Source organism: Symphalangus syndactylus, chromosome 7, assembly GCF_028878055.3.
Source record: "Symphalangus syndactylus isolate Jambi chromosome 7, NHGRI_mSymSyn1-v2.1_pri, whole genome shotgun sequence".
In the NCBI taxonomy this organism is placed as follows: Eukaryota; Metazoa; Chordata; class Mammalia; order Primates; family Hylobatidae; genus Symphalangus; species Symphalangus syndactylus.
This window is the reverse complement of record NC_072429.2, coordinates 114,252,140-114,277,405: the sequence shown is the minus strand read 5'-3', so window position 1 is coordinate 114,277,405 and position 25,266 is coordinate 114,252,140. Positions and strand designations below refer to the sequence as shown.

General features: G+C 37.3%; 1 protein-coding gene across 9 annotated transcripts in view; it reads left to right on the top strand.

The window, feature by feature from the left end:
• Positions 1 to 25,266, top strand: part of TRPS1 (transcriptional repressor GATA binding 1) — a 261,204-nt gene that overhangs the window by 43,408 nt on the left and 192,530 nt on the right. For 5 of the 9 annotated variants that reach the window (XM_055287090.2, XM_063643513.1, XM_063643514.1 and 2 more), the window contains exons 2-4: positions 3,531 to 3,688; positions 7,206 to 8,134; positions 22,214 to 23,343. In XM_055287090.2, the coding sequence (XP_055143065.1) occupies positions 3,652 to 3,688; positions 7,206 to 8,134; positions 22,214 to 23,343 (2,096 nt within the window). In that variant the 5' untranslated portion in view covers positions 3,531 to 3,651. The remainder of the gene's footprint in view (positions 1 to 3,530; positions 3,689 to 7,205; positions 8,135 to 22,213; positions 23,344 to 25,266) is intronic. The other 4 variants (XM_055287093.2, XM_055287092.2, XM_063643515.1 and 1 more) reach the window with 2 other exon arrangements.

The window sequence follows — 25,266 nt, the reverse complement described above, 5'->3', positions numbered from 1 at the left end:
ATCTGGCATTATATATTATGAAAATAAGGACTGTTACTTATAATTAAAAATTATACACAACAAGATTTGAAACTGAGGTCCAATTACAGGATCTTGCCCTCCTGATTTTTTTAGAGTCTTGTTCAGAATGTAATGTGTGTGTGTCTGTACATATATATGCACACACATATATGTATATGAAATTATATTTGGAAAAATACTCAGAAGTGTCAATTTTCCTTGAGAAGAGGAGTTCCTTATAGTCATTTTCTTTGCCTTTTAAACATATCTTTCTTTCTTAAATTAATGACAAATAATAAAATTAAAGTCATCTTGCTTAGTGTGTTTGGCACATAACTGAGGTTGGATATATTTACTGAATGAATGAATATTGGGGGAAGTGAGAAATTGAGGCAAAGATAGGCTTCAGTGGTATTTAGACCACCCTTAGTAGGTGGTGGTTTACTGTTCTATAGTCTTTCAGTGCAACTGGGCAAACTTTTTAAAGGTAAAACTGAAGTGCCATTAACTGGAACCATAGTAGAGTCACAGAGGTGGGGGAATTTTAGAAATAATTTATTCAAATTCCCTTATTGTACAGGTAAAGATGGAGGTTCAGAGAAGCAAAAGGACTTGATCACACGAGCAGGTGATTTACATCAGGTGTAGAAACTGGATATGCAATTTCCATACCATTTTTACTCAGGTTTGGATTCTTTACTTTGCTTAGGGTCAAAATACTATAAAGAATATAGAATTTATAGAATTTACACCTCTTACCTTCAAAGAGTTTCTTATCTAATGGAAATAAATTTTAGTTCACCTGTGTTGAGCTGATGTGTGACCTAAGCTCTGTTTTTAAATTACTGTGATAGTTGATTTCTTTAGTTGAATAATTTATTTGATTATCTATTGCAAGGTTAGTTGGAGTAAGAATATGTCATTAAATGTATACATGTATATATTTATATATAATATATGAAATATAAAACACTAGTGGTTAATTTACAGTATCTAGGTAATGATAGAAAACTCAAATCCCTGTTGCTGTGAAGGTGCCCTCTTGAGAATATCAATCAGTCTTCTACAGAAGATTTTTTTTCTTATGTATTTAAGCACTTTAAATAGTGAGATAAAATAGTTAGAATTATTTTTAAGCTCTAATGCTGATTATTTCTACTGCATAAATCTGTCTAAATTATACGGTAACAGAAATAGTGCACTCCTATTTTTATAAAAGTAAACAAATTTTCTAAGAAAGCAAAGCATTTAGATTTGTTTTATTTAGAAGGAAATATGGTTAAGAGTAGAAATTTATGATTTTTACAGATGGAGTGTCTTACATCTCAGCAATGAAAATTAATACAAATAGAGGATTTTGGGAAAGCTACATATATTTTTAACCTGCCTAAATATCTTGGCACATAATACGCATTCTCATTATATGGGCTGTTCAGGTGGAGAATAATGTAAATGTAGGCCTACTCACTATTACATAGCCCCAGAGGTCAATTTTTAATCTCACAATTAAATAGAGGACTTAAAATAGCAATTTTCAGCTTTGCTGTTCTCCTTTAAATTCTTTACCTCCTCTTTCTCAACTTCACTTTTAGCCCATTATCTAAAATGGCAATTGATAGTGGACTTACTCTAACGGGCATTTTGAACTTTTCCGGGGGTAAGATAGTCTGCATGAAGGATATTGCTATGTAGTAGGGTGATAAAGTTTAAAATAGAGTTGCCAAAACTAATGACTATGTTCATTGTTGTGATTACATATTTTAATTGCTTGAAGATTTTCCCTATAAAAGCATTTGCTGGTAGTTACAAATTAAGATCTTTTACCCTCAACCCAATGTAGGTAAGTATTATGGTCATTAGGGTTGAAGGGGTTTTAGAGGTTAAATAATTTCACCAACATCACAGTCTGTTATTGTGTCCGGAATTGGTGGGTTCTTGGTCTCACTGACTTCAAGAATGAAGCCGTGGACCCTTTCGGTGAGTGTTACAGTTCTAAAGGCGGCGTGTCCGGAGTTTGTTCCTTCTGATGTTCGGATGTGTTCGGAGTTTCTTCCTTCTGGTGGGTTCGTGGTCTCGCTGGCTCAGGAGTGAAGCTGCAGACCTTCGCAGTGAGTGTTACAGCTCTTAAGGCAGCGTGTCTGGAGTTGCTCGTTCCTGCCGGTGGGCTCGTGGTCTCGCTGGCTTCAGGAGTGAAGCTGCAGACCTTCGCGGTGAGTGTTACAGCTCATAAAAGCAGTGTGGACACAAAGAGTGAGCAGTAGCAAGATTTATTGCTAAGAGGGAAAGAACAAAGCTTCCACAGTGTGGAAGGGGACCCGAGCGGGTTGCCACTGCTGGCTGGGGCAGCCTGCTTTTATTCTCTTATCTGGCCCCATCCATGTCCTGCTGATTGGTAGAGCCGAGTGGTCTGTTCTGACAGGGCTCTGAATGGTGTGTTTACCATCCCTGAGCTAGACATAAAAGTTCTCCACATCCCCGTCAGATCAGTTAGATACAGAGTATGGACACAAAGGTTCTCCAAGGCCACACCAGAGCAGCCAGACACAGAGTGTTGATTGGTGCATCCACAAACCTCGAGCTAGACACAGGGTGCTGATTGGTGTGTTTACAATCCCTGAGCTAGACATAAAGGTTCTCCACATCTCCACCAGACTCAGGAGCCCAGCCGGCTTCACCCAGTGGATCCTGCACCGGAGCTGCAGGTGGAGCTGTCTGCCAGTCCTGCGCCGTGAGCTCACACTCCTCAGCCCTTGGGTGGTTGATGGGACTGGGCGCTGTGGAGCAGGTGGTGGCCCTCGTCGGGGAGGCTCGGGCGGCACAGGAGCCCATGGAGGGGGTGGGAGGCTCAGGCATGGCGGGCTGCAGGTCCGAGCCCTGCTCCGCGGGAAGGCAGCTAAGGTCCGGTGAGAATTCGAGCGCAGTGCCGGTGGGTTGGCACTGCTGGGGTACCCAGTACACCCTCTGCAGCCGCTGGCCTGGGTGCTAAGCCGCTCATTGCCCGGGGCAGCAGGGCCGGCCGGCTGCTCTGAGTTGGGGGGGGCCCGCCAAGCCCACGCCCACCCGGAACTCCAGCAGGCCGGCAAGCGCCTTGCGCAGCCCCGGTTCCCGCTGGCGCCTCTCCCTCCACACCTCCCTGCAAGCTGAGGGAGCTGGCTCCCGCCTTGGCCAGCCCAGAAAGGGGCTCCCACAGTGCAGCGGTGGGCTGAAGGGCTCCTTAAGTGCCACCAAAGTGGGAGCCCAGGCAGAGGAGGCGCCGAGAGCGACCGAGGGCTGTGAGGACTGCCAGCATGCTGTCACCTCTCATTATGAAAATGACTTATGTCCTGTAACCTTTTATATCATGTTCCTCCTTCTCTTGCTGCTTTATTAAAACCCAGGGGAGGGAGAGGATCTTGCTCAAGATCTGCTCATGCTTTTATATCTTTCAGGCAGCTTATGATGCCGGCATATTAATATATTTTAGGTGTGATACGTGAAAATATGTTTACATCATTTAGGAAGGAAAATTTTTTTTTTGCTTTGTTTTGCAGATGTACAGATCAGCTCTCAAAATGTCTTCTGTGTCTTCCGAGCGTCTTCTAAGACAATTGCATTAGCCTCCTGCTAGTTGACTAATAGAATTAATAATTGTAAAAAGCACTCTAAAGCCACATGCCTTATGAAGTCAATGCTGGGTATGATTTTACAAGTATGTGATCTATTTTTTCAAGTGAAAATGTTAACTGGAAAAGTTCTTGGCACACAGTAAAACATCGTGCAATCTGTTATTTGTCTTAGAGATAATAACTTGAGGGTGGCTATAGTCTTATGGTATCTAACTTACGACTTGCTAGGGGAGTTTCTTCCACTTAGAAGTATGACAAATGTGCTTATATTTACATAATCTGTCACTCTGAAAAATTATGATGATATAATTCCAGTAAAATTATTTTTTCTATAGCTACTTCAAAGTATAGTCAACTAAATTAAGCACATTTTTTTTTTAAAAAACAGCAACTAAAGAACATGCCCCTGCCCCCACAACACAAAATAAAATCCAAATGACCTTTCAGATATTTCTTTGAAGTTTTAGCAGTTTAACAGTCTTTGCAATGTATATTATTAAGGGCTCTATTCAGCATAAGCAGTCATGAGTCATAAGTGTTCTAAGTATCTGTTCTTGGGTAGAAGAAGGAACTGAAATTTTAGAAAGATGATAATTTAATTAAGTCATATTTTCTCCCAGCCACTAAAGATGCTGGTTGAGTAGTCTTTAAACTATGACCCATTATATCTGTTCAATGTAACAATAAATCAACTAGAGCTAAAGCTTCTTTTTGTTTTGAAAAATAAGTTAATTTTTAAAATACTAATGTATTTAGATCTATTCACTTTTAAGTATTTTATCTTGGTTCGCTTGCTATTTAAAATGTTGCCATTTTCCTAATTGCTCACCCTGGCGTTAACATATGGGCATAAACCATTTTCTCTTCATTTTGATAGAAGGATAACCTTAATGAATTAGATTATTTCCTCCCCATTTCTTCATGAGTCCTGTCTTTTGATATAGGATTTTTATCTTTTTTGTGTGTAACCTTCTTCATTTCATTTAGGTGATTGTTAGATTCTAGTCATCTTAAGCAGAAACTGTTAAAATACAAATGATATAGTCATTCAGTAAGGGAAGATTATATTGTAATAGTTAGTGAAGACGTGTAATGGAAAAAATTAACAATCAGGAAATTCTGGAGGGAAAGGTAAGAGAAGTTGTATCAAACCTTCACAATTTTATGTGTAGGAATGTTTGATTGCAACCTAAAATATCCTTTTCTGTAGACCAAGTTAAAACCGTGCATGTTTTGCCCAAACTTATATTTTAAATGATAACTAATTTTTTCAGTTTGCTCATTTAGTCTTTTTTTCCCTGTTTCCCCTTTATTGACTACTAGTAAAATTGCCCTTCGATTTTCTGTGTATTTTCACACATTCCCAGGGCTTCTTTAGTCACTTCTGAGAAAAGAATACAGGACTCCTAAAAGGTTGACATAACACATAAGACATTGAAATGCAAACATTAAAAAAACATAGTTTACCAGTGTTTCCTTTTTTAACAGTGGTTATCGAGTTTCGTTAATTTTAGGGCCTAATAGAATGACACCAAGATGAGAAGCTCATATTCCCCTTCTTTCCACCAGAAGTCAGTCAGATTTACATTGCCTCAACGCTGCCACTTTCACTTGAAACTTCACTCTTCCATCCTGTATATGTAATTTTGTTCCAAGAGGGAGCTTTTATAGATATTTGGCGAATAACATTATTGATGTGTAAGAACAGTGTACTTTCTTTCTTTTTGTTTTTGTTTTTGCTTCTGTTTTTTTGTTTTTTGAGATGAAGTTTCATTCTTGTCACCCAGGCTGGAGTGCAATGGCACGATCATGGCTCACTGCAACCTCCGCCTCCTGGGTTCAAGCAGTTCTCCTGCCTCAGCCTCCCTAGTAGCTGGGATTACAGGTGTGCACCACCATGCCTGGCTAAGTTTTGTATTTTTTTTGTAGAGATGGAATTTCACCACGTTGGCCAGCTGGTCTTGAACTCCTGACCTCAGGTGATCCACCCGATGCAGCCTCCAAAAGTGCCGGGATTACAGGCGTGAGCCCCTGTGCGTGGCCCAGTGCACTTTCTTAAGTACCATTATACTATTTTTGACATTATTCACTATGGCACATTTTTACTTTATAAATGATTCCTTATACTCTAGTGTACTATCCTTGTTCAGTGATTCATATAAAAATTTTGCATGACCAGCTTTCCAGAAGCAAAGGTACACCTGTATATCCAAAGCCAGCGTGGTACTTCAGTACTTGTGAGAAATTATAGATGAAAATGACTAAACCTCATGTTATTAATTTAGATTTTCTCAGCATGTTTTGGATAATTGTGGTATAACTAACTGTTAGTCCTTATGGCGAAGTCAACTAACAAAGAAGTCTTTAATCAGAATGTCACAGGTGGAATTTTCCAAGAGACATTTGGGGTGATGACTTACACAGCACTCGACAGCTTTTTAAGCTGAGTGATTAAGAAACAGCAGCCACGGAACCCAGTCCTCGACCAGCCTTTGTTAATGCATTCTTTAATTGACACTACACAAATTGTTTCTTAGTTTATTTTATATTCTTAAAGTTCTGACTCATTCTACTCCAGCAGAAGAATTTGTTCCAGTATTCTTCTTTTGACCCCAGTCACTGATGTCACTAACTTAACTTGAGGGACATGGTTGAGCTCATGTGGAAAGGTGAACCATAGCAAACTGCTAATATTTTGCTGCTTTGAGCTACACAAGGAAAATGTCATATGGTTCAGCTTAATCTTCATTCTTAGTCAGTTTCCAGTGTGCTCCCAGTGGTGGAACAGGTACTGTTTTCACCAGGCTGCATATGGACACCCAGAGCTTATTAGGTTCCCCAGCATGCTGGACAGAGTCCTAGGAAAACCTGATCCCACCGCTGTGATGCATACCAGGTCTTTCTTCTGACTTTCAGGCAAGCCCCAAATGTGGCTTAAAGAAATTTGTTGGTAGGTCAGAGCTGGAACATTTGTCATCCTTTGCTTCCTGAAAGTGATGAGGCAGTTTTCACTCTGTTTATAACATAGCTGTTTCTGTCTTTTTGACTATGAAGATATTTTGTTTGAAACTATATTTACGTCCCGGTTGCATAGGGTAACAATATCGAATTCCAATTTATGTTATTTATGTATACATGTATGTACCATATAAATAAACGTGATGTATTCTATAAACACATATATGTATTTTATAAACATAACATGTGTACATGTTATATATAATATAGACCATATATAAATATATAAGCATGCATATATATTGTTAGCTACAATCGAAGGAAGAAATTGGGCAAAAATATATTTTCAGGAAAGAATAAGTAATAGGAAGGGTAAACCTAGTAATAAAAATAAATCCTTCATTATTCCTAAAAACACCTTAAAATAATAAATAAGCCAGTCTTGGTTACAAAAGTAATTCTAAATGTAAATTGTTTGTTTTAGTCGCAACTTTTTGCTGTTTTTAGAATGGATTTTTTTCCTAGAGGAAGCATTTGATTACGCACCTTAAAAAACTTGCATCAGTAAAATATTCCAGATTCAACTGTATCTCTGTAACTTTCAGATAACATTGTATCTTCCTTTTCCCTGTATCTTTGCAGATATGGTCCGGAAAAAGAACCCCCCTCTGAGAAACGTTGCGAGTGAAGGCGAGGGCCAGATCCTGGAGCCAATAGGTACAGAAAGCAAGGTATCTGGAAAGAACAAAGAATTGTCTGCAGATCAGATGTCAGAAAATACAGATCAGAGTGATGCTGCAGAACTAAATCATAAGGAGGAACATAGCTTGCATGTTCAAGATCCATCTTCTAGCAGTAAGAAGGACTTGAAAAGCGCAGTCCTGAGTGAGAAGGCTGGCTTCAATTATGAAAGCCCCAGTAAGGGAGGAAACCTTCCCTCCTTTCCGCATGATGAGGTGACAGACAGAAATATGTTGGCTTTCTCATCTCCAGCTGCTGGGGGAGTCTGTGAGCCCTTGAAGTCTCCTCAAAGAGCAGAGGCAGATGACCCTCAAGATATGGCCTGCACCCCCTCAGGGGACTCAGTGGAGACAAAGGAAGATCAGAAGATGTCACCAAAGGCTACGGAGGAAACAGGGCAAGCACAGAGTGGTCAAGCCAATTGTCAAGGTTTGAGCCCAGTTTCAGTGGCCTCAAAAAACCCACAAGTGCCTTCAGATGGGGGTGTAAGACTGAATAAATCCAAAACTGACTTACTGGTGAATGACAACCCAGACCCGGCACCTCTGTCTCCAGAGCTTCAGGACTTTAAATGCAATATCTGTGGATATGGTTACTATGGCAATGACCCCACAGATCTGATTAAGCACTTCCGAAAGTATCACTTAGGACTGCATAACCGCACCAGGCAGGATGCTGAGCTGGACAGCAAAATCTTGGCCCTTCATAACATGGTGCAGTTCAGCCATTCCAAAGACTTCCAGAAGGTCAACCGTTCTGTGTTTTCTGGTGTGCTGCAGGACATCAATTCTTCAAGGCCTGTTTTACTAAATGGGACTTATGATGTGCAGGTTTGTACTTTGTATTGTCTCTTTGTACAGAAAAAGTTATTAGAAATGAAATGTGAATTCTTATATACATGTTAAAACCAAGTTCCCAGTACCAGACAGGTAGCCTGCTAGATCTAGCAGAAGAGATGGACATGCTCCATAGCTACTTCACACAAGTATATTCAGAGTTGTCTAAAGACAACTTTTAGCCTCTTATTGTGGAAAACAATCCTAGCATTTTTTTTAAATTTGGGAAAGTCTTTTCATGGAATTAGCTAAGCTTCACAATTCTGGGCATATTTCATGGTAGTTTGATGTTTTCACAGTCTTCCAAAAATGTTACTAATCTTTATGGTTGCACATGATAATAATTCATGCCTTGTTCCAGTTTTAGATTATAAGGCTTTTGCTATAATCTTTCTTTCAGTGAGGATATTTCTTGTATCTTGGATTAGGATTTGATTTTATATTCATCCTGATGGGTCATATTGACGGTTGCAGAGATACTCCTGAAAAGGCAAAATAATTGCAAATGAAAACTGGGATATAACATTTTACATTGATTAGAAAGAAGTAAATGTTATTTTAAGTATTAGGGACACCAGAATGACCTTGGTAGGGGCCAATAAAGCATTCCTTTCTGCATTTAAGGAAAATGGCAATAATTTATGAAAGCATTTAGTAATAATTTAGATTTTTACTTTTATTAAAAACAGCCTACCTTTTTGATCTATCTTTCTGTCTTTAGTTTATAGCATGTGTGAAATGGAAAAAAGAAACTGTTACCATTTTGAATAAAATGGAACATGGAACTAAGTCTAAATAAATGTATAAATTTAATTTTAGTAATTTTAGCATAGTCAAAATTCATGGTCAGCTTGAGAAAGTGTATTAGTTTTTGTTACAGTTTGTAGATTTTTATTGTATTATAAGGCCAGGGGGATTTCAAAACATATTAGCTTTACTAGTAACCTTTTTTAGGAATGATTAGAAGTACCCAGAGAACTAATGAAATAAATCCCTTAAATTATCAGTCATTTTTATCAACTTGATACAGCTCATTTGCCTCAGACCTCTCTATTGACCTAATGCCAATTAAGAAAAGCAGGCAAATAGGTTATAAATAACAGATAGTGAACATATTTTGCAATACTTATAAGAAGAATCAGAAGAGAAATTTCCTGGTCCTTTAAATGTCAGAATGGCAATCTTATCACTTTAAGGGAGATATAGAGAACTCTTAAAACACCAGTTTCATCATGGTAAAGCACTCTAAAAATTCCATCTTAGTTTGTGAATTTCCACAAATAGAATTATTTCTGTGGAGCAGCAAATTAACCCAACGTAGTTATTATGCATGAAAGCTACATGCTTTGAACTGCTGTCTATTAAAGATCATTTCACTGTCTTGTGTCAGATAGACTCTGCTGTCAAACTATGATTGGGAAGCAAATACGTGTTTTAGATAAAAGGGTTGGAAGTGAATAATGTCAGTATGTGAAACAGTGTTTTATAATTAGCAAGTAATATGAAGTTAATACCTTGATTTCCGGCAGGCGTTTCAGTTTGTTCACTCTAGGGACAACTTCTGAGGGAAGCTGATCTAGGCTGTCAGGGAAAGCTCTAAAAACGAAAATTACTAAGGCCTATAGTTTGGAAGAATTCAGATTTTTAAACACACTTCCATTTCCCCCAAACAGTTATTTGTTAGGTTCTTAGTTATTTATAGTAAAGTTTATGTTTGGGTAGAAGGAGCTGGACACTTTTCCTGGGCAGTGATTTTAGAAGTAAAACAGATGTGTGAGCTATCTGAGTTTGAACTAATAGAACTAGAAATAAAACAGCTGATCCTAGACTATGCTGTCTGCTAAATCCTTGCAGCACACACTGAGGAAGACAAAACGTGGTAGGAAAGAGCATGCAGGAACATAATCTTGTTAAGATCAATTTTTTTCCAAGATAAATAATACTGCTAAAAATAGAAAAATGTAATCTGTGGAAACAGTGTGTGATTATTTCAAACAAACGGCTGGAGTTTGAAACGCATCTAAAGGGTTAACTTCAATTTGTGAGGATAACACTGAATATACTTGTAGATCAAATGCTAATCTTGAACGCTTTGCACATATGCCAGATACTGATGCAGAAAAATGTCTGAAGATAAGTAACTTATTAGTATCTTCATGCTGAAATAAATATTGAACAGTTTTTCTATATGCATAAAATGAATAAAAATGCATCTGAAGTTTCCTTTTTTACCAACAAGTTTGCGTTACTGAAATGCTATTTGAGAGATTCTTTCCTTGGCGGTTAAACTTCGTGGAGGCTAAAAGCTGTGGGAGATAAAATGCTGACTATAGAATTTCTTTAATGCAGTTTTGTCAGAAATATATAGGAAGTTAATGGCCTGTGTGTGTTCTGATAAAAAGATGTTGGTAAATATGAGTATTACAGACAATCATTCGATTTTAGGAATGATTTCTATAAGTCCATTATTTAAGCTAATTGAAGTAATAGATGAAGAATTCATTAATCCTTTTCAATTAAACTTGCTTTTTAAAAAACATCCAGAACAGTTGGTGGTTAATGATAGATTTATGACATTTTAGGCCAAAAAAAAAAAAGTAACAGAAGCCAAAAGCAAAAGGCTGAAAGAACTCTATGGCTTTGATCTATATTTTGGTTCGACATGGATGGTTTTAAATAATTTGAATGGACTTGAGAGCAAATATGAGATATACAGTTGGGAAAAAGAAGTGCAGTAATTTAAACAAATTCTAAGATTTCCGGGTTTAAGTGCAAGTTATTTCAAATATACTTGGAGGAATAATTGAAATTTAGACATGCTTGTACTGATAATATCCACTTTTGTATAAATTAGATCACAAATGACTGAGTCAAAGAATTACAACTTTGTAAAAATACTGTCAAATAACAATGTTTCTTTGTGCTGCATAGTAGATAGAGCCCCAGCCGGATAATGGAGGTCACTGTAAATAGCCATCAGAAAGCCAAGACTGTCCTTTCTGAGTGTGGCATTTATCAGATTCTCCCCCCAACACCTTGAGGTAGCATGCCCAGTCCTAAAAGCAGAAGACATGTAAATTCTTTACCAAGAAAACAAGAGAAGCTATAATGGCTAGCTTAGAGCTAATTGATTTGACCAGAGTGTTAGTTTTCCAATTTTTCATTTATCCAGCATGTTCTATCAATTGTCATGCTTAAATTTTTAAAAATAATAGATGCAGCATGACTGGTTAGCTTTTCATGTAGTATTTACTATCTGTATTCGGCCATTGAGGCTCACATGGAGACCAATAATACAAGAGATCAAGTTCTTAAAAAAGTAATTGCTTTTTATTTTTTTCTTTTTATTTTTTTAGACGGAGATCTCACTCTGTCACTCAGGCTGGAGTGCAATGGCATGGTCTTGGCTCACTGCAACCCCCGCCTCCCAGGTTCAAGTGATTCTCCTGCCTCAGCCTCCTGAGTAGCTGAGATAACAGGCGTGCACCACCATGCCCAGCCAATTTTTTTGTATTTTTAGTAGAGACGGGGTTTCACCATACTGGCTAGGTTGGTCTCGAACTCCTGACCTCGTGATCCACCCGCCTCGGCCTCCCAAAGTGCTGGGATTACAGGCGTGAGCCACCGCGCCCTGCCAGCTTTTTCCTTTATAATCTGCTTTATTATGCTTATATTTAAACCATTACTGAATGGAGGCCTGCATTAACAATGCAGCCTTTGCTGTTTCATTAGGGTGTAATGCGCTGTGCATTGGGTGTTTGCATCATCTTTATTGGGGAGCTTTTAGCCCTCAGATCAGGTTATAAAAGTAGGAGTCGTGTCAAGTTGTGCTTCCCACGGGAAAGTGTTTATGCTATCCCAAGTTCAGATGCTCATGATATATATGCTGCCTTTTCATATTAGTAAATTCTTTTTATTACTGCATTATTCAGGACTTTAAGAAGGTAGCTACTGGTTTCCAGCTATTAAATTTATTTTGGCCCTTAATGAAATTCTGAGGCTAATAGAAGAATCACATGATTAACTTACCAAGGACTGTCTTATGTTTGAGCTAGGAGTGTTACATTTCTGTGTTGTAAATGTTTTTATCAGAGTTGCACAATATGTCATGTTAGAAGCAGGAAGAACAGATTTTAGAGGAAGTCATCCTTTGGATTTGTATTTTCAACAGATTTAATTGTATGAGTTTATAGATCTTTAACATGTATCAGTACAATCGTTTGAGCAGGGTATTACAGTTTGGTTTGAAAAAAAAAATCAGAGACCATTAATCTCATTGTGGTTTATTTTGACTTGTCTTGAATTTTACTTCTAAACATTTATTTTTTTCCTTGGCATTTTCTTTGATCTGGAGTAGGAGGGAAGTTGTAGATCTTAGCAGGTTCTGTTCCTTTGTTTTTCTGAATTGAGGACAATTGCAGTTTAGAAAAACTGGTGAATGAGACTTTTATCAATTCAGACTGTCTATAGAATACAGAATGTTTGGCATATGAACCCACACTTCTTTTTCAGGACTGTATCTCCTTAAGAAGTAGTAAAGTGTGCAAAATAAGACATATGCTCACCCCAAGACCATAAAGCAAGGCAAAGTTCTGGTATTTATCAGGTTATTTTCATCAGTGGAGATGGCAGAACTAAATAATGTAGCCACCCTAGTAGAATAGTTCAGCTATCATTACTAATCCCTTTGCCTGCATGACAGTTAAATCTTTTTTGGCCTTGTTCATGACAGTTGGTATCATCTTTGATTTTTGGTTTATTTGTTATCATTTAAAGGAACATGCATAATTTTGTTGAATATCAGTATTTTTCTCTATGCGGAATGTTTAGGAGAATAAATTGTGATTATCAGTGGATCCAATCAAATTTAGCATTATTCAACTCCTAAGAAAACCTTTTACCTCTCCTGTGGCCTGCTCTGCTAACCATCTCAAGTCAGGAGGTTATTCAGTGTTTTTTATTTCTTGGATCATTGTAATTACAGCATACATGCAGCTGTTAGAAACACAGATATACAAGTAGTGTGCCAATACGGGGAAAGTTTGGAGAGAGAAAGTTGCTCTGTTTCATTTTCTGATTTCCTTCGTGGAGTCTGATTCTGACAATCATTAGACCATAGATCTCTTGAATTCTTCATCAGGTGATCCACATTTGAGGCAAATGTTATACATTTTCAGAATATCATACAAACCCTTGTTTAATTTTAATTGAAAGTCAAATGTAAAATTTATTTTTCTGTCTTACATTTAAGTTGATTCATACTTCTTTCATCTTTTAGTTTACATAATTAAAATTTGTACGGATCCCTTATTTTTTTCCGATTTTGATTCACATCTAATAATAGCTAAAATTTACTAAGGGTTTCTTATGTGTGTATGTGGAGCTCAGTTTTTTACATGTATTAATCAACTCATCTTCATAATAGCCCTAGAAGTAAACACTAACCTTATGTCCATTTAAAAAAACAAGGAAACAGCATATATTAAAGTATCCTGCCCAAGATCACAGAGTTGCATAAGTAGAGAAAATGGGGTGTAAACCAGGATAGACAGGCCACGGAAGCCTGTCTTCACAACCACACTGATAATATGGCCTGGCCAAACATGAGTCTGAGTTTACTGCCAATAGAAAAGCAATGGAAGATAGGCCAATTGCATGTAAGGGAGGAGATAGAAGACATAAATCAGAGCTCTTTGATGCAGTCTCTCTGAATCAGGTTGATTTTGGGAACTTGGGTGATTTCTTTGAGATTGTCTGCTATCTGCTCCGTGTAGTGTAATGCTACCTTATTTGAACTTACTAAGCTTCTATTCGAAATCAGTAAAAAGAAAATTAAATATGCTGACTCATCTTTTTAAAATTACAGTGATTTATTTTCCCTGGTACTTTTGCTGCAGAAATTAGTTCTGGTAGAGCGAGTAAGGTACAAATTTTGATGTAATCAGTTAAGGATGTAATGTTTGATCCCCAAATTAAGGGACATTTCATCCATGTGTTTGACTTTTTTTGTACTCCCCTCATTTAGAGGACTTTGTTTTAGGAATTTATTATTTAAATGATGGTCTGAAAGTTGTCTTATGCTCTTCTAGTTACCAGGCACAATTTAGGTTGTTTTTTTTCCACGCAGATTACATGTTAAGGAGATACACTCCATTCCCATTTATGTCCTCCAAGGCTGTGTAATTAAGGTTTTATCCTCCGCCTACCTTCAGTGCAGGAATGGGTGTGGAAGCAGAGAACAAATCAGAATGCCTTTAGAGTGTCCGATTTGAGTGTGCTGGATTCTCCAGCCGTGCTTGGAGCTGTGTGATTTCATTGAATTCAGAAAGCAATAGACGGGCGGGACATAGTGAGGAGTTCGGGAATTCACAGTCTCCTGGCCTAGCATTTCACCTTTCAGGTTTAGTTGAACTGTTGATATAAGATTAAAGAATGCTTGCATCCTTTCATGTGTCCAGGAACATATTTGGGAATCTTATAGTAAGTGATGGTTTGTTCCAAGACCTGTTTTTCCAGCTGATGGGAAGCTCCACCTTGGAATTCATTGGCACTTCAAAGTCAACATATGTAAAAGTGAAGTTCCCCACAACAACTGTCTTTTTGCCTCCTTTCTTCTTTACTCCTATTTTCAGCTAAGTCAGGCTGGAAATCTTGGAGTTACCTTGGATTTCTTTTTGATATCACGCCCCTAACACTTGAGTAGTGTGTCCCATTGTTCCCCTTATTCTTTTACTGTCACTTCTTTCAAGTAAATCTTTATTGATTTCTTTCCTGTTGTTCTAGCTTTATCTTCCCTTCTTGTCTCTTCCTTTCCCTTCTCTTCTTACCTCCTATTCTTTCCTCCTCCTCCTCATCATCTTCCTCTCCTTTCCTTTGATTTCTTTTTTGTGTTCTTTCCTTTTTGTCCTCTTCTGTTTTTATTTCCTTCCTCATTCCTTCTTCTTCCTCTCTTTTGTCTCTTTTTTCTGTTCTTTTCTTCTGTCCTCCTCTCTTTTTTCTTCCTTTCTCCTTCTCTTTTTTTCATCCTCCTTCCTTTCTCTTTTTTTCTCCCACCCTCTCACCTTCCTTTCTTTCTTCTTTCCTTTAATTTTCAAAAATTCTGTTTATAGATCACTTGTCCTACACTTTATAGCAAGTATGGGACTACTTCTGTTGAAAAGCATATCTAATTATACTTGCTTATGTAAATATCAGCTCTCCAATAAGACATTACCTTTCCAAATTAAATCTCACTACTCTTCTAGAAAGGATAATAGTAAGAACAAGGCTAGCACATTTATATTACTTATTACATTTATATTACTTATTACATAGCAAGCACCATTATATACCATATTCTATTTAAAGATTTGATAATGCCTCGACCCTCCTCAATATTTCCTGAGAGCAGCTTGCGTTGTCTTACTCTCACTGTTGATTTTACTGGTTTTGTTTCCTTCACCTGAAATGCCCTTCCATGATCACTGCCTTTGAGGCTAACCTTCACATATCAGCTCATCTGTCCACAGCTCAGTTGTTACTTCTGGGAGCCTTTGCTGACTCCTCAGTCTGGGCTAGGGGCTCTTCCTCTGTGTTGTCATGGAACCTGTTACATGTCTCAGCAGAAGCATGTATTCCACTGTTGTTGTCTTTTTAGTTGTGAGCTTTTTGTGCTAAACCATGGACATGTTATGATTTTGGACTATGTCATTCTTTTTGTCTTTCCAGTGCTTGGCACATAGTAGATGTGTTAAAACAGCAGCCTTCCCTGGAGGAAGGATGTTCTATATTTTCGGAGATTAGATTTTCTCTTTTCCCATTAAGATGCTTTTTAGAATACATGTGCAATTCTGACATATCTCCATTATGAACCAGCAGCACCTGCAGGTTGGATGCTGTAGAGGATTGCTATGGGGAATTCACTTAGCTTTGTAACCCACTTGAACTGCATTTTCTCTTGTTTATTTTTCCCATAAAAGATTGTCTTCCAAATTATTAAGATGGACTTTTTTTTTTTTGATATGGAGTCTTGCTCTGTTGCCCAGGCTGGAGTGCAGTGGCATGGTCTCGGCTCACTGCAACCTCCGCCCCCCAGGCTCAAGCTATTCTCCTGCCTCAACCTCCCGAGTAGCTGGGATTACAGGCACCCGCCACCACATCTGGCTAATTTTTGTATTTTTATTAGAGACAGGGTTTCACCATGTTGGCCAGGCTGGTCTCGAACTCCTGATCTCAGGTGGTCTGCCCGCCTCGGCCTCCCAAAGTGCTGGGATTACAGGTGTGAGCCACTGTCCCTGGCCTATTAAGATGGACTTTAAGATTTATTGGTACTCTGTCATCCGAAATACCAGGTAACTATAGAAAAATTAATTCAGAATTATACTGAGTAAAATGAGAAAACCAGTTTAGGGTAAACTGTTTATTGCTATTATGCAAAAAGCCAATAATAAAAATGTGCATAATGAGGAATATGCAGTGTTTTCTTCTTCAGTGTGCCCAGTATAGGAGTTTAAGTTTTGGTTTCCCCTGTACCCTCCCCTGCCATTGGTTGGCTCTTACATTATAAATCCAAATAAGGGAGTTGTTACAGTGTCACTGATAGGAATAAACCTCAGAAATAAGCTATGCATGGCATGAGAGTCAGATGATGCCATATAATTTGATTTGTTATTGAGATTCTGAAACATTTATTCTCCATCAAAAGTATATCACTGAAGCACACTCTATATTCTAGAATTTTTTTTGAAGCACCATACATGCAGAAAAATTCCCGATGTATATAAGTAGATTAATTCTGACTGTAGTTATTTTCAGCTAAGATCAGCCCTTACAGATTTTTTTCAAGTTATTTGAAATATCAGTATTTGAACAGTGATTTTTTTTAACAACTTAGCTTTTTATTTTTAAGCTTTTACCTCTTTGACTATCAGCCCATAACCTCAAGTTCTCTTAAATTAGTACCCTTATAATTGTCTCTGTTGCTATCAATTATAGTACTTGAAAATGAACCACAACTGAGAAGAGGTTTGTGTTCAGTTCAAACAACTCTTTCTTTGCTGCGTTGAAAATAAGTACATGTGTTGAAGTGTCATTTTAATAGCTCTGAGGCTTTAAGAAATATTTTCCTTTGACCTATTATTTTAGATATTATTCTTACTAGCTTTTGCTCCATATTATTGGGAGGAAAGAAAGAAACTGAGATTAATGACCTTGAAAAAAACCAACGCTTTCATATTCTTCTCTTCTACGGTAAGACAATTTTTGTGTGTAAAAAGACATGTAAATAAATTGTAAATGAAAGCCATGGAAAACACTTCATGGAAGGAATCGTTTTTAAAACTAGGGCTAAAATCAAATATAAAAAGCCATGCTAGTCCTTAGTCAGTGAAAAAGACTTTAAAATCTTCTTTTTTGTGCCTTAATCGTTCTAGGTGTTTTTATATAACTTCAATTCACAATCAAAGGACTCCATAGTCAGTCATTTGCTTGTGGATGAAAGATGCATTTTGTAGTTTCTTGAAGAAGGCCATGTATGCCAGGTCAAGTCAGTGGTAAGAGCGCCATGAAGTACTGTGGCCAGCAAATCTCAGATAACTCAGGGACCTTGGTGAGAAATTTTCGTCTGCTCACATCTCCCTTCGTTCATTCATTCAGTCAAAATGCATTGAGCCCCTGCTTTCTTCTAGATGTGAATAAGACTATTCCTGTAGCTCAAGAAGGAATATAAACAGAAGCATTATCTTAGTAACAGCAGATTGAACCTTTGCATTTACAGCTAAGAATATTGATAGTGACAAGTGTGTGAGTTTGTCACTGAATGAATTTACCACTTCCCTTCTATGTAATCTCTTTATCCCATTTGCAGGAAAAATTTACTTGAATGATTCATTTTATTAAATAATAATCCTATCTATGCACATGTTACTGTCGAGTGTGCTATCTAATATGGTATTCCCTAACAAAATGTGGCTATTTGAATTTTAGGCTGGGCATGGTGGTGCATGCCGTAATCCCAGCACTTTGTGAGGCCAAGGCAAGTGGCTAGCTTGAGCCCAGGAGTTCAAGACCAGTCTGAGCAACATGGCAAAAACCTGTTTCCACAAAAAATGGAAAAATTAGCTGGGTGTGGTGGCATGTGTCTATTGTCTCAGCTACTCTGGAGGCTGAGGTGAGATTTGCTTGAGCCCAGGAGGCGGAGGTGACAGTGAGCGGAGATTGTGCCATTGCACTCTAGCCTGGGTGACAGAGTGAGACCCTGCCTCTAAAAAAGAAATTTTAAAAATAAATACATTTCTGTTAATGACAAATAAATTAATGAAATGCTAAGAAAAATACATGAAAGTAAATTTAAAAAATAGTTCTTCATTTTTACTAGGCCTACTTGTAGCTAGGGGCTACCATATTGGCCAAGGAAGGCTATGGAACATTTTCATCATCTCAGGAAGTACTATTGGACAGCACAAATCTATAGTTATCACTTGATCCTCACAATAATCCTATAAAATGACAAGTTGTACAGTATTGTATCCATAGAGGCCAGAAACTGAGGTGCCAAGAGGTTAAATAATGTATCTTTTCATAGAATTTGAGCTAGAGAACTTCCTCTAGAAGCAAATAAATACAGGCAGATGTAAATACAAATAAATAAAGGGTTTTATCTACAATTTTTAAATCTTACAATGTAAGTATCTTGAAGGCAGAGATGTTGTCTACCTCTTCAATATTATATGCTTAATATCTATCGCAGAGTCTGATACAAGCCGAACACTTAGTTACTACTAATTAGAGGGATAAATACATGTAGTTTTTGGCCCAAGCAGAAATTACAGTTTAATATAATTGTAAAAATTTGGATGTCTTTACCAAAGGAACTGCTGGGTTTAAAGGGTTATAATTAAAGTTCTGGTTAGTAAAAGAAGGAAGTTTGAAAGCTCTGCTCTTTATTCTGCTTGCACTCTCTTTTTAGTATAGTCACAGCTAAGAAGCAGTAAATTTTCCTACTCCGTGTTGGATTCAGCCATTTGAAAAGTTTGCAAAATTCTATGAATGTGTAGGCACTGTTTCCAGACAATGAGTTTCAATAAACCATTGCTGAAAACACTTATTTTTGCATAATTGTTCTCACTGTGTGTTTGTTTTTACCCTAGAAAAGAATAGATTTAAAATAGCATATCTAGGGCATGCAAATAAAATGAGTGTGGTCAATAGACACCAGTAGTGTCTCCTAAAATAATAAATTATGTTCTATTGTAGAATGGCACTTAAATGTTGTATGTAATCTATATTTCGCTATGACTTGAGTGTACAGCTACCAGTATAGAAAGTATAAAAATTGCCACAAATAGAGCTTTTAGATATTCTCTTTGAAAGAAAAAAGGAATAGAACATTGTCATTATGTTTTCCAAAACTGCCTTTTAAAATATGTGATCCTAATATTATATTAGCTTTTAATAATGTATATTACTAATATTATTTACTGATATTAACCAAAAACGCAAATATGTGACCTATAGAAGTGCCAGTATTGTTCTTGCCATTAAATGAGATCCGTGAGTTTTCATTTCCTAGCTTGGCTTTTGAAAGAGCAGTCAATAGTATGAGGGTATTCATTCTTCAGCATAATTAAAATATATAGCCCTTAAAAGCTTCTTAAATAATGAAGTTGGCACATTTTCCCTGGGTTAAAAAAAAAAAAAAACACACATCTAGACATGTACACCAACTTCAAAGACCTAACTCGTTTTTTATAGCTTAGTTAATCCTAAACCAAAATGCTTTACTGATAATTTTTCACAAAGTTGCCTTTCTTTTGTAGTCCCTTCTCCTGATAGTATTGATTCGTAGCCTGGGTTTTCTGACTTCTTAGGTTGTTTTTAAATAACAACAACCTTTTTAGTATGTTGGGATGCTTAGTAATAATTTAAATCCACTTCAAAATCATATGTTTAGGGATTTCTTAAGTATATATATGCTCTTTGTTCAGCCCTTTCACTGTGGTCATGGCACATGAGGCTTAAAGATTGCAAAATCAAAGAAATGGTGATGATGCCTGGTGGTTTCTTGGGAATCTTGGTTCAACAAGCAGAAGTTCAAAGCATTTTATAATAGGGAAGCTTGGCAATGCTGATGCAATGTGAAAGCTTAAACAAGAAAATTTTTATTTCTAGATTTTGCACACTTTCTTTCTTTGCCTATGTTAAAGAAGAAGGGGATACATCTGAATTTGTCCCTTTTGAATCAAGTTTAAGTTCCAGAACAAAGAACCTGAATGATGGCTATCCATTTAAAGATATATGTATTTTTTTTTTGCAAATAAACCTTCTCTTTACCTCCAGTGAATTGGGAAATATATGTAGAGATTTTTACAATATTATGAATTATATTTCAGTGCAAGTTTTAGTTGCTTTAGTCACTTAAATGCTAGATTAGAGTGTTCTGTGCTGTATCCTTGAGTGCATGGCTTTGAAATCTCTCACACCATTGAATGATTGTCAGGTTGCTGCCTGGAAGGGTGCCCCATTCTTAGCTTTCTGGCTGGTTGATGCTCTGTCATTGACAGACTGAAATCTATGTGATTGGGGTGCTGGCTATAGACATTGCCTAATGTGAAATATTACATCCTTTGATTAAAGGCTGTGGGAAAGTTTTGTAAGATCCTATCTTAATGTACAGTAAATGTTGAGTTGTTTATATATTAATGCACATTTCTTAGAACTATAATACTGGACACAAATTTAGAGGTTGCCCCAGTTGAAGAAGCTATTGGCCAGAGAGGTTAAGTAATTTGATCAAGGTCACATCTCTTTTTAATAGCAAAAAGAATACTTCAATCTTAGTACTGTACAATAGAGGTACAAACATATCTCTCAGTGTACTACAGCAATATTATTTGCATTTCAAATAGAGCCTTTACATGATTTTGAGATGCCTGAGACTTTTCTCATGCAGTGATTTGGATATGAACAGTGATCACACGTGTCATTTTTGAACAGCTGTTGAAGAAGGCAGAACATGATTATGCCACTTGCTTAATATATTACATCTGGTTGCTGGGAAAATTTAAAAATTCCCTGGTGGTTGGAAGAGAAATTTTTTCCCTTTTTGGAGTATTTCATTCAAAAACTCTATTTTAAACTCTGAATTTTGGCTGCTCAGTGGTGGCTTAATTGTACTGCCTATTGAGGTGCACACTGAGAATGGAGGAAGGATTTTATGCAAAGTACCCTTTGAAGGCTTTCATAGTCCTGATTCCATGTAATTTCATAATTTGGGAAAGAAAGCAGAGCTGTAGTGATTTTTATGGTGGAATTATTTTATTTTACCATTCAAACATCTCCATGACCTACTCATGTGAGAAGTTGGGAGCCCTTTGCAGTGAAACAGAACCTTAATCAAATAAGGCCATGGAAGATTTTTCTTTTTTCTATTTGTTCTAGATTGGGAAACATTCAAAATTCTTTATTTACACAGTTCTTCTTCGCTAGTATTTCCTGCATACTCAATTCATCTTTTTGTTTGTTTCACTGCGCTTTAATTATAAGCCATTTTGGGTGGTCATTGGAGCACCTTTATTTTATCTAAAACAGAGACCTCATCTTTGCCTGCAGCGTCATTGCTGTAGAAACTGAACAGAGTATTTCCTTGGAGAACATCTGCATTGGGTAATTTTTGAGCAAGTGCCTCTAGTTTTGACAGTAACGCTTCACCTTTTGAAAATAAATCCCATGTGATTTGGATGCTTCTGTAGGAATGTGATTTGAAGGAGGCAATAGTAGAATGTACTGTGTTGAAAATTGTTTTCTTAGTTTAAAAAATGTATTATTCAGTCTTTCAAATTATAGTGCATTTATTACTTACCTTCACCTGTTACTTTGGCCTACAGTGTATAACATAATGAGCCTCTCAAAGAGTAGCTGTTGAGAAATGAAGAGTGAATTTATTTGGCTCTGATTATTCAAGTGATTTCATAATAAGCAGGAGTATTATTGTATTTTTTGATGTGGAATACTTGGCAGTACCCTCCCCCTCCCCTGCAGAGGGCCCATTGAATTAATGACACCTTCAAAGTAAAGTCCATTTCTTCTATTCTCCAGGTGACTTCAAGTGGAACATTCATTGGCATTGGACGGAAAACACCAGATTGCCAAGGAAACACCAAGTATTTCCGTTGTAAATTCTGCAATTTCACTTATATGGGCAACTCATCCACCGAATTAGAACAACATTTTCTTCAGACTCACCCAAACAAAATAAAAGCTTCTCTCCCCTCCTCTGAGGTCGCAAAACCTTCAGAGAAAAACTCTAACAAGTCCATCCCTGCACTTCGATCCAGTGATTCTGGAGACTTGGGAAAATGGCAGGACAAGATAACAGTCAAAGCAGGAGATGACACTCCTGTTGGGTACTCAGTGCCCATAAAGCCCCTTGATTCCTCGAGACAAAATGGTACAGAGGCCACCAGTTACTACTGGTGTAAATTTTGTAGTTTCAGCTGTGAGTCATCTAGCTCACTTAAACTGCTAGAACATTATGGCAAGCAGCACGGAGCAGTGCAGTCAGGCGGCCTTAATCCAGAGTTGAATGATAAGCTTTCCAGGGGCTCTGTCATTAATCAGAATGATCTAGCCAAAAGTTCAGAAGGAGAGACGATGACCAAGGCAGACAAGAGCTCGAGTGGGGCTAAAAAGAAGGACTTCTCCAGCAAGGGAGCCGAGGATAATATGGTAACGAGCTATAATTGTCAGTTCTGTGACTTCCGATATTCCAAAAGCCATGGCCCCGATGTAATTGTAGTGGGGCCACTTCTCCGTCATTATCAACAGCTCCATAACATTCACAAGTGTACCATTAAACACTGTCCATTCTGTCCCAGAGGACTTTGCAGCCCAGAAAAGCACCTTGGAGAAATTACTTATCCATTTGCTTGTAGAAAAAGTAATTGTTCCCACTGTGCACTCTTGCTTCTGCACTTGTCTCCTGGGGCGGCTGGAAGCTCGAGAGTCAAACATCAGTGCCATCAGTGTTCATTCACTACCCCTGATGTAGATGTACTCCTCTTTCACTATGAGAGTGTGCATGAGTCCCAAGCATCGGATGTCAAACAAGAAGCAAATCACCTGCAAGGATCGGATGGGCAGCAGTCTGTCAAGGAAAGCAAAGAACACTCATGTACCAAATGTGATTTTATTACCCAGGTGGAAGAAGAGATTTCCCGACACTACAGGTGAGCATGGGGGGTGGGGTCAGGAGGAATATACAAATAAAATAATAGAAAAAATCCACAGAAAGAGGGCTGAACCAGGAATTGTTGGGAGTGATTCCGATGACTTGGGGAAGTTATAGGAGAAGACCACATAAAAGATCATCACAGGTTTGCAGGTGATACAGTTACAGCTGTGATCACTGTAGATTTTAATTTGGTTCCTTCTTTTGGACGGTACGCTCATGTTTCATACTTGTTTTAAACCATTTACTGATTGTCTTTTTAAATTCACAGTGATTCTAATAATGCTGATGAGTTTACTAATTTACCGTAGTCCATTTATCCTTACTAAATATGACTCCACATCCTATATTTTTTTGACAGAGCTAAATGAAAGATGCTATTGTAAATATATCCTATTCTCTATTCTGAGAAAAAATTTTGAGAACCTGTTGCTCATTTTTATTTTAAAATGAGATTATATATTCTAGCTTTGAACAATTCTGCAACATCCTTGTTTAGCATACAAGCAGTAATCTAAAGGTGAGAATTTTTGTACTATGTGTGATTTTGGATGTAGACTTGCTCCTCCAAGGAGGTAAAACTGCTTAAGTTATTCCAGATTCTTAAATGGATGTGGGATGTTTGTGTTTTCCTTCTGCTTTCACTCTATTCTCTTTATAAACATTAACTTTCCCAGTTAATCTTTTATAATATCTGGATATAAGTATAGGATATGTATCTTTATTTCATGTATGCATTCATTCTTTAATTAATTAGTTTAAAAAATCCTACTGTACCAGGCATTGAATATACAAGACATAGTCAGTGCCCTCAGGGAACTTACAGTTTATTAGGGAAGATGAGACACTTAGATGATTACAAGAGTAATAAGTGTCATAAAAGATGAAGTACAAGGCAGTGTGTTTGAATATAATGATAACATAACCTAATACGGTAGATTAGGAAATTACTTCCTTGGGAAGGAGCATTTAAACTGAGACTTGGTTATAAATAGGAATTAGTTCAGCAAAGCGTTGGTGATACCCTGCGTTTAGGTATTATTTAGTGCTCATTGGGTACTTTCTCATTATTACGCCTTTCAGCATCAAAGTAGAAAGCTTTACTTACTATACCAATATCCTAGTCTAAAAATCTATTCATTTCAATTTCTACATCCCACGATATTAAATAGTTTCTTCCACTCCTTTTAAAAGTTTTGTGTTAGTGCAAGTGTGTGTATGTTTTTTCAGTCACCAGTAATGAAGCCGTTCATGTCTGACAATAGGCTAATAATGTTAGATGTTAATTTGAAGGGCATCCCAATGTTCACAGTGAATCAAAATGTTCAGAAAACACTTACTTGAGATTTACACTGTTTAATTTATAAGGTCAGCCCTGGGAAAGACACAGTCCTGCAATCAAATATGTGTTCACACTTGCAATGAGTGTTTCTGGCTCCTCTGATGTTAGCTGCATGTTAATTTATTTCTGAGGCTCGCAGACATCAGCTGCTTTCTGAGCTTTACTAGCGTGGATATGTGCATATGTGCACATTGTGCATGTACATTTGCTGAGTGATGTAAAAATCAGATAGTCCATTCTTTTTTTGAAAAGGACAAGGACAACTATTTTTTTTTTAGAAATCTTCATGATTTTCTTTAATCATGAGGAAACACCCAGAACACACACACATCTTGGACCTGCATACCCACGTAAGTGCACACACACACACACACACGCATGCACAGACGCTCATTCTGATACATCTAGCTACCAGCACAGTTGGACAAGTGGTTTTTCTATTGATGCAGCTGAGGCATTGCTTGAGAATGTCTGGGAAAACAGGGTTTTCACATACTTTAGGTAAACAAAATAATCCCCCAAGAAATAAAATATGAATAAAACTATTACTGAATAATGTCAGAATTTAGTTAATATTCA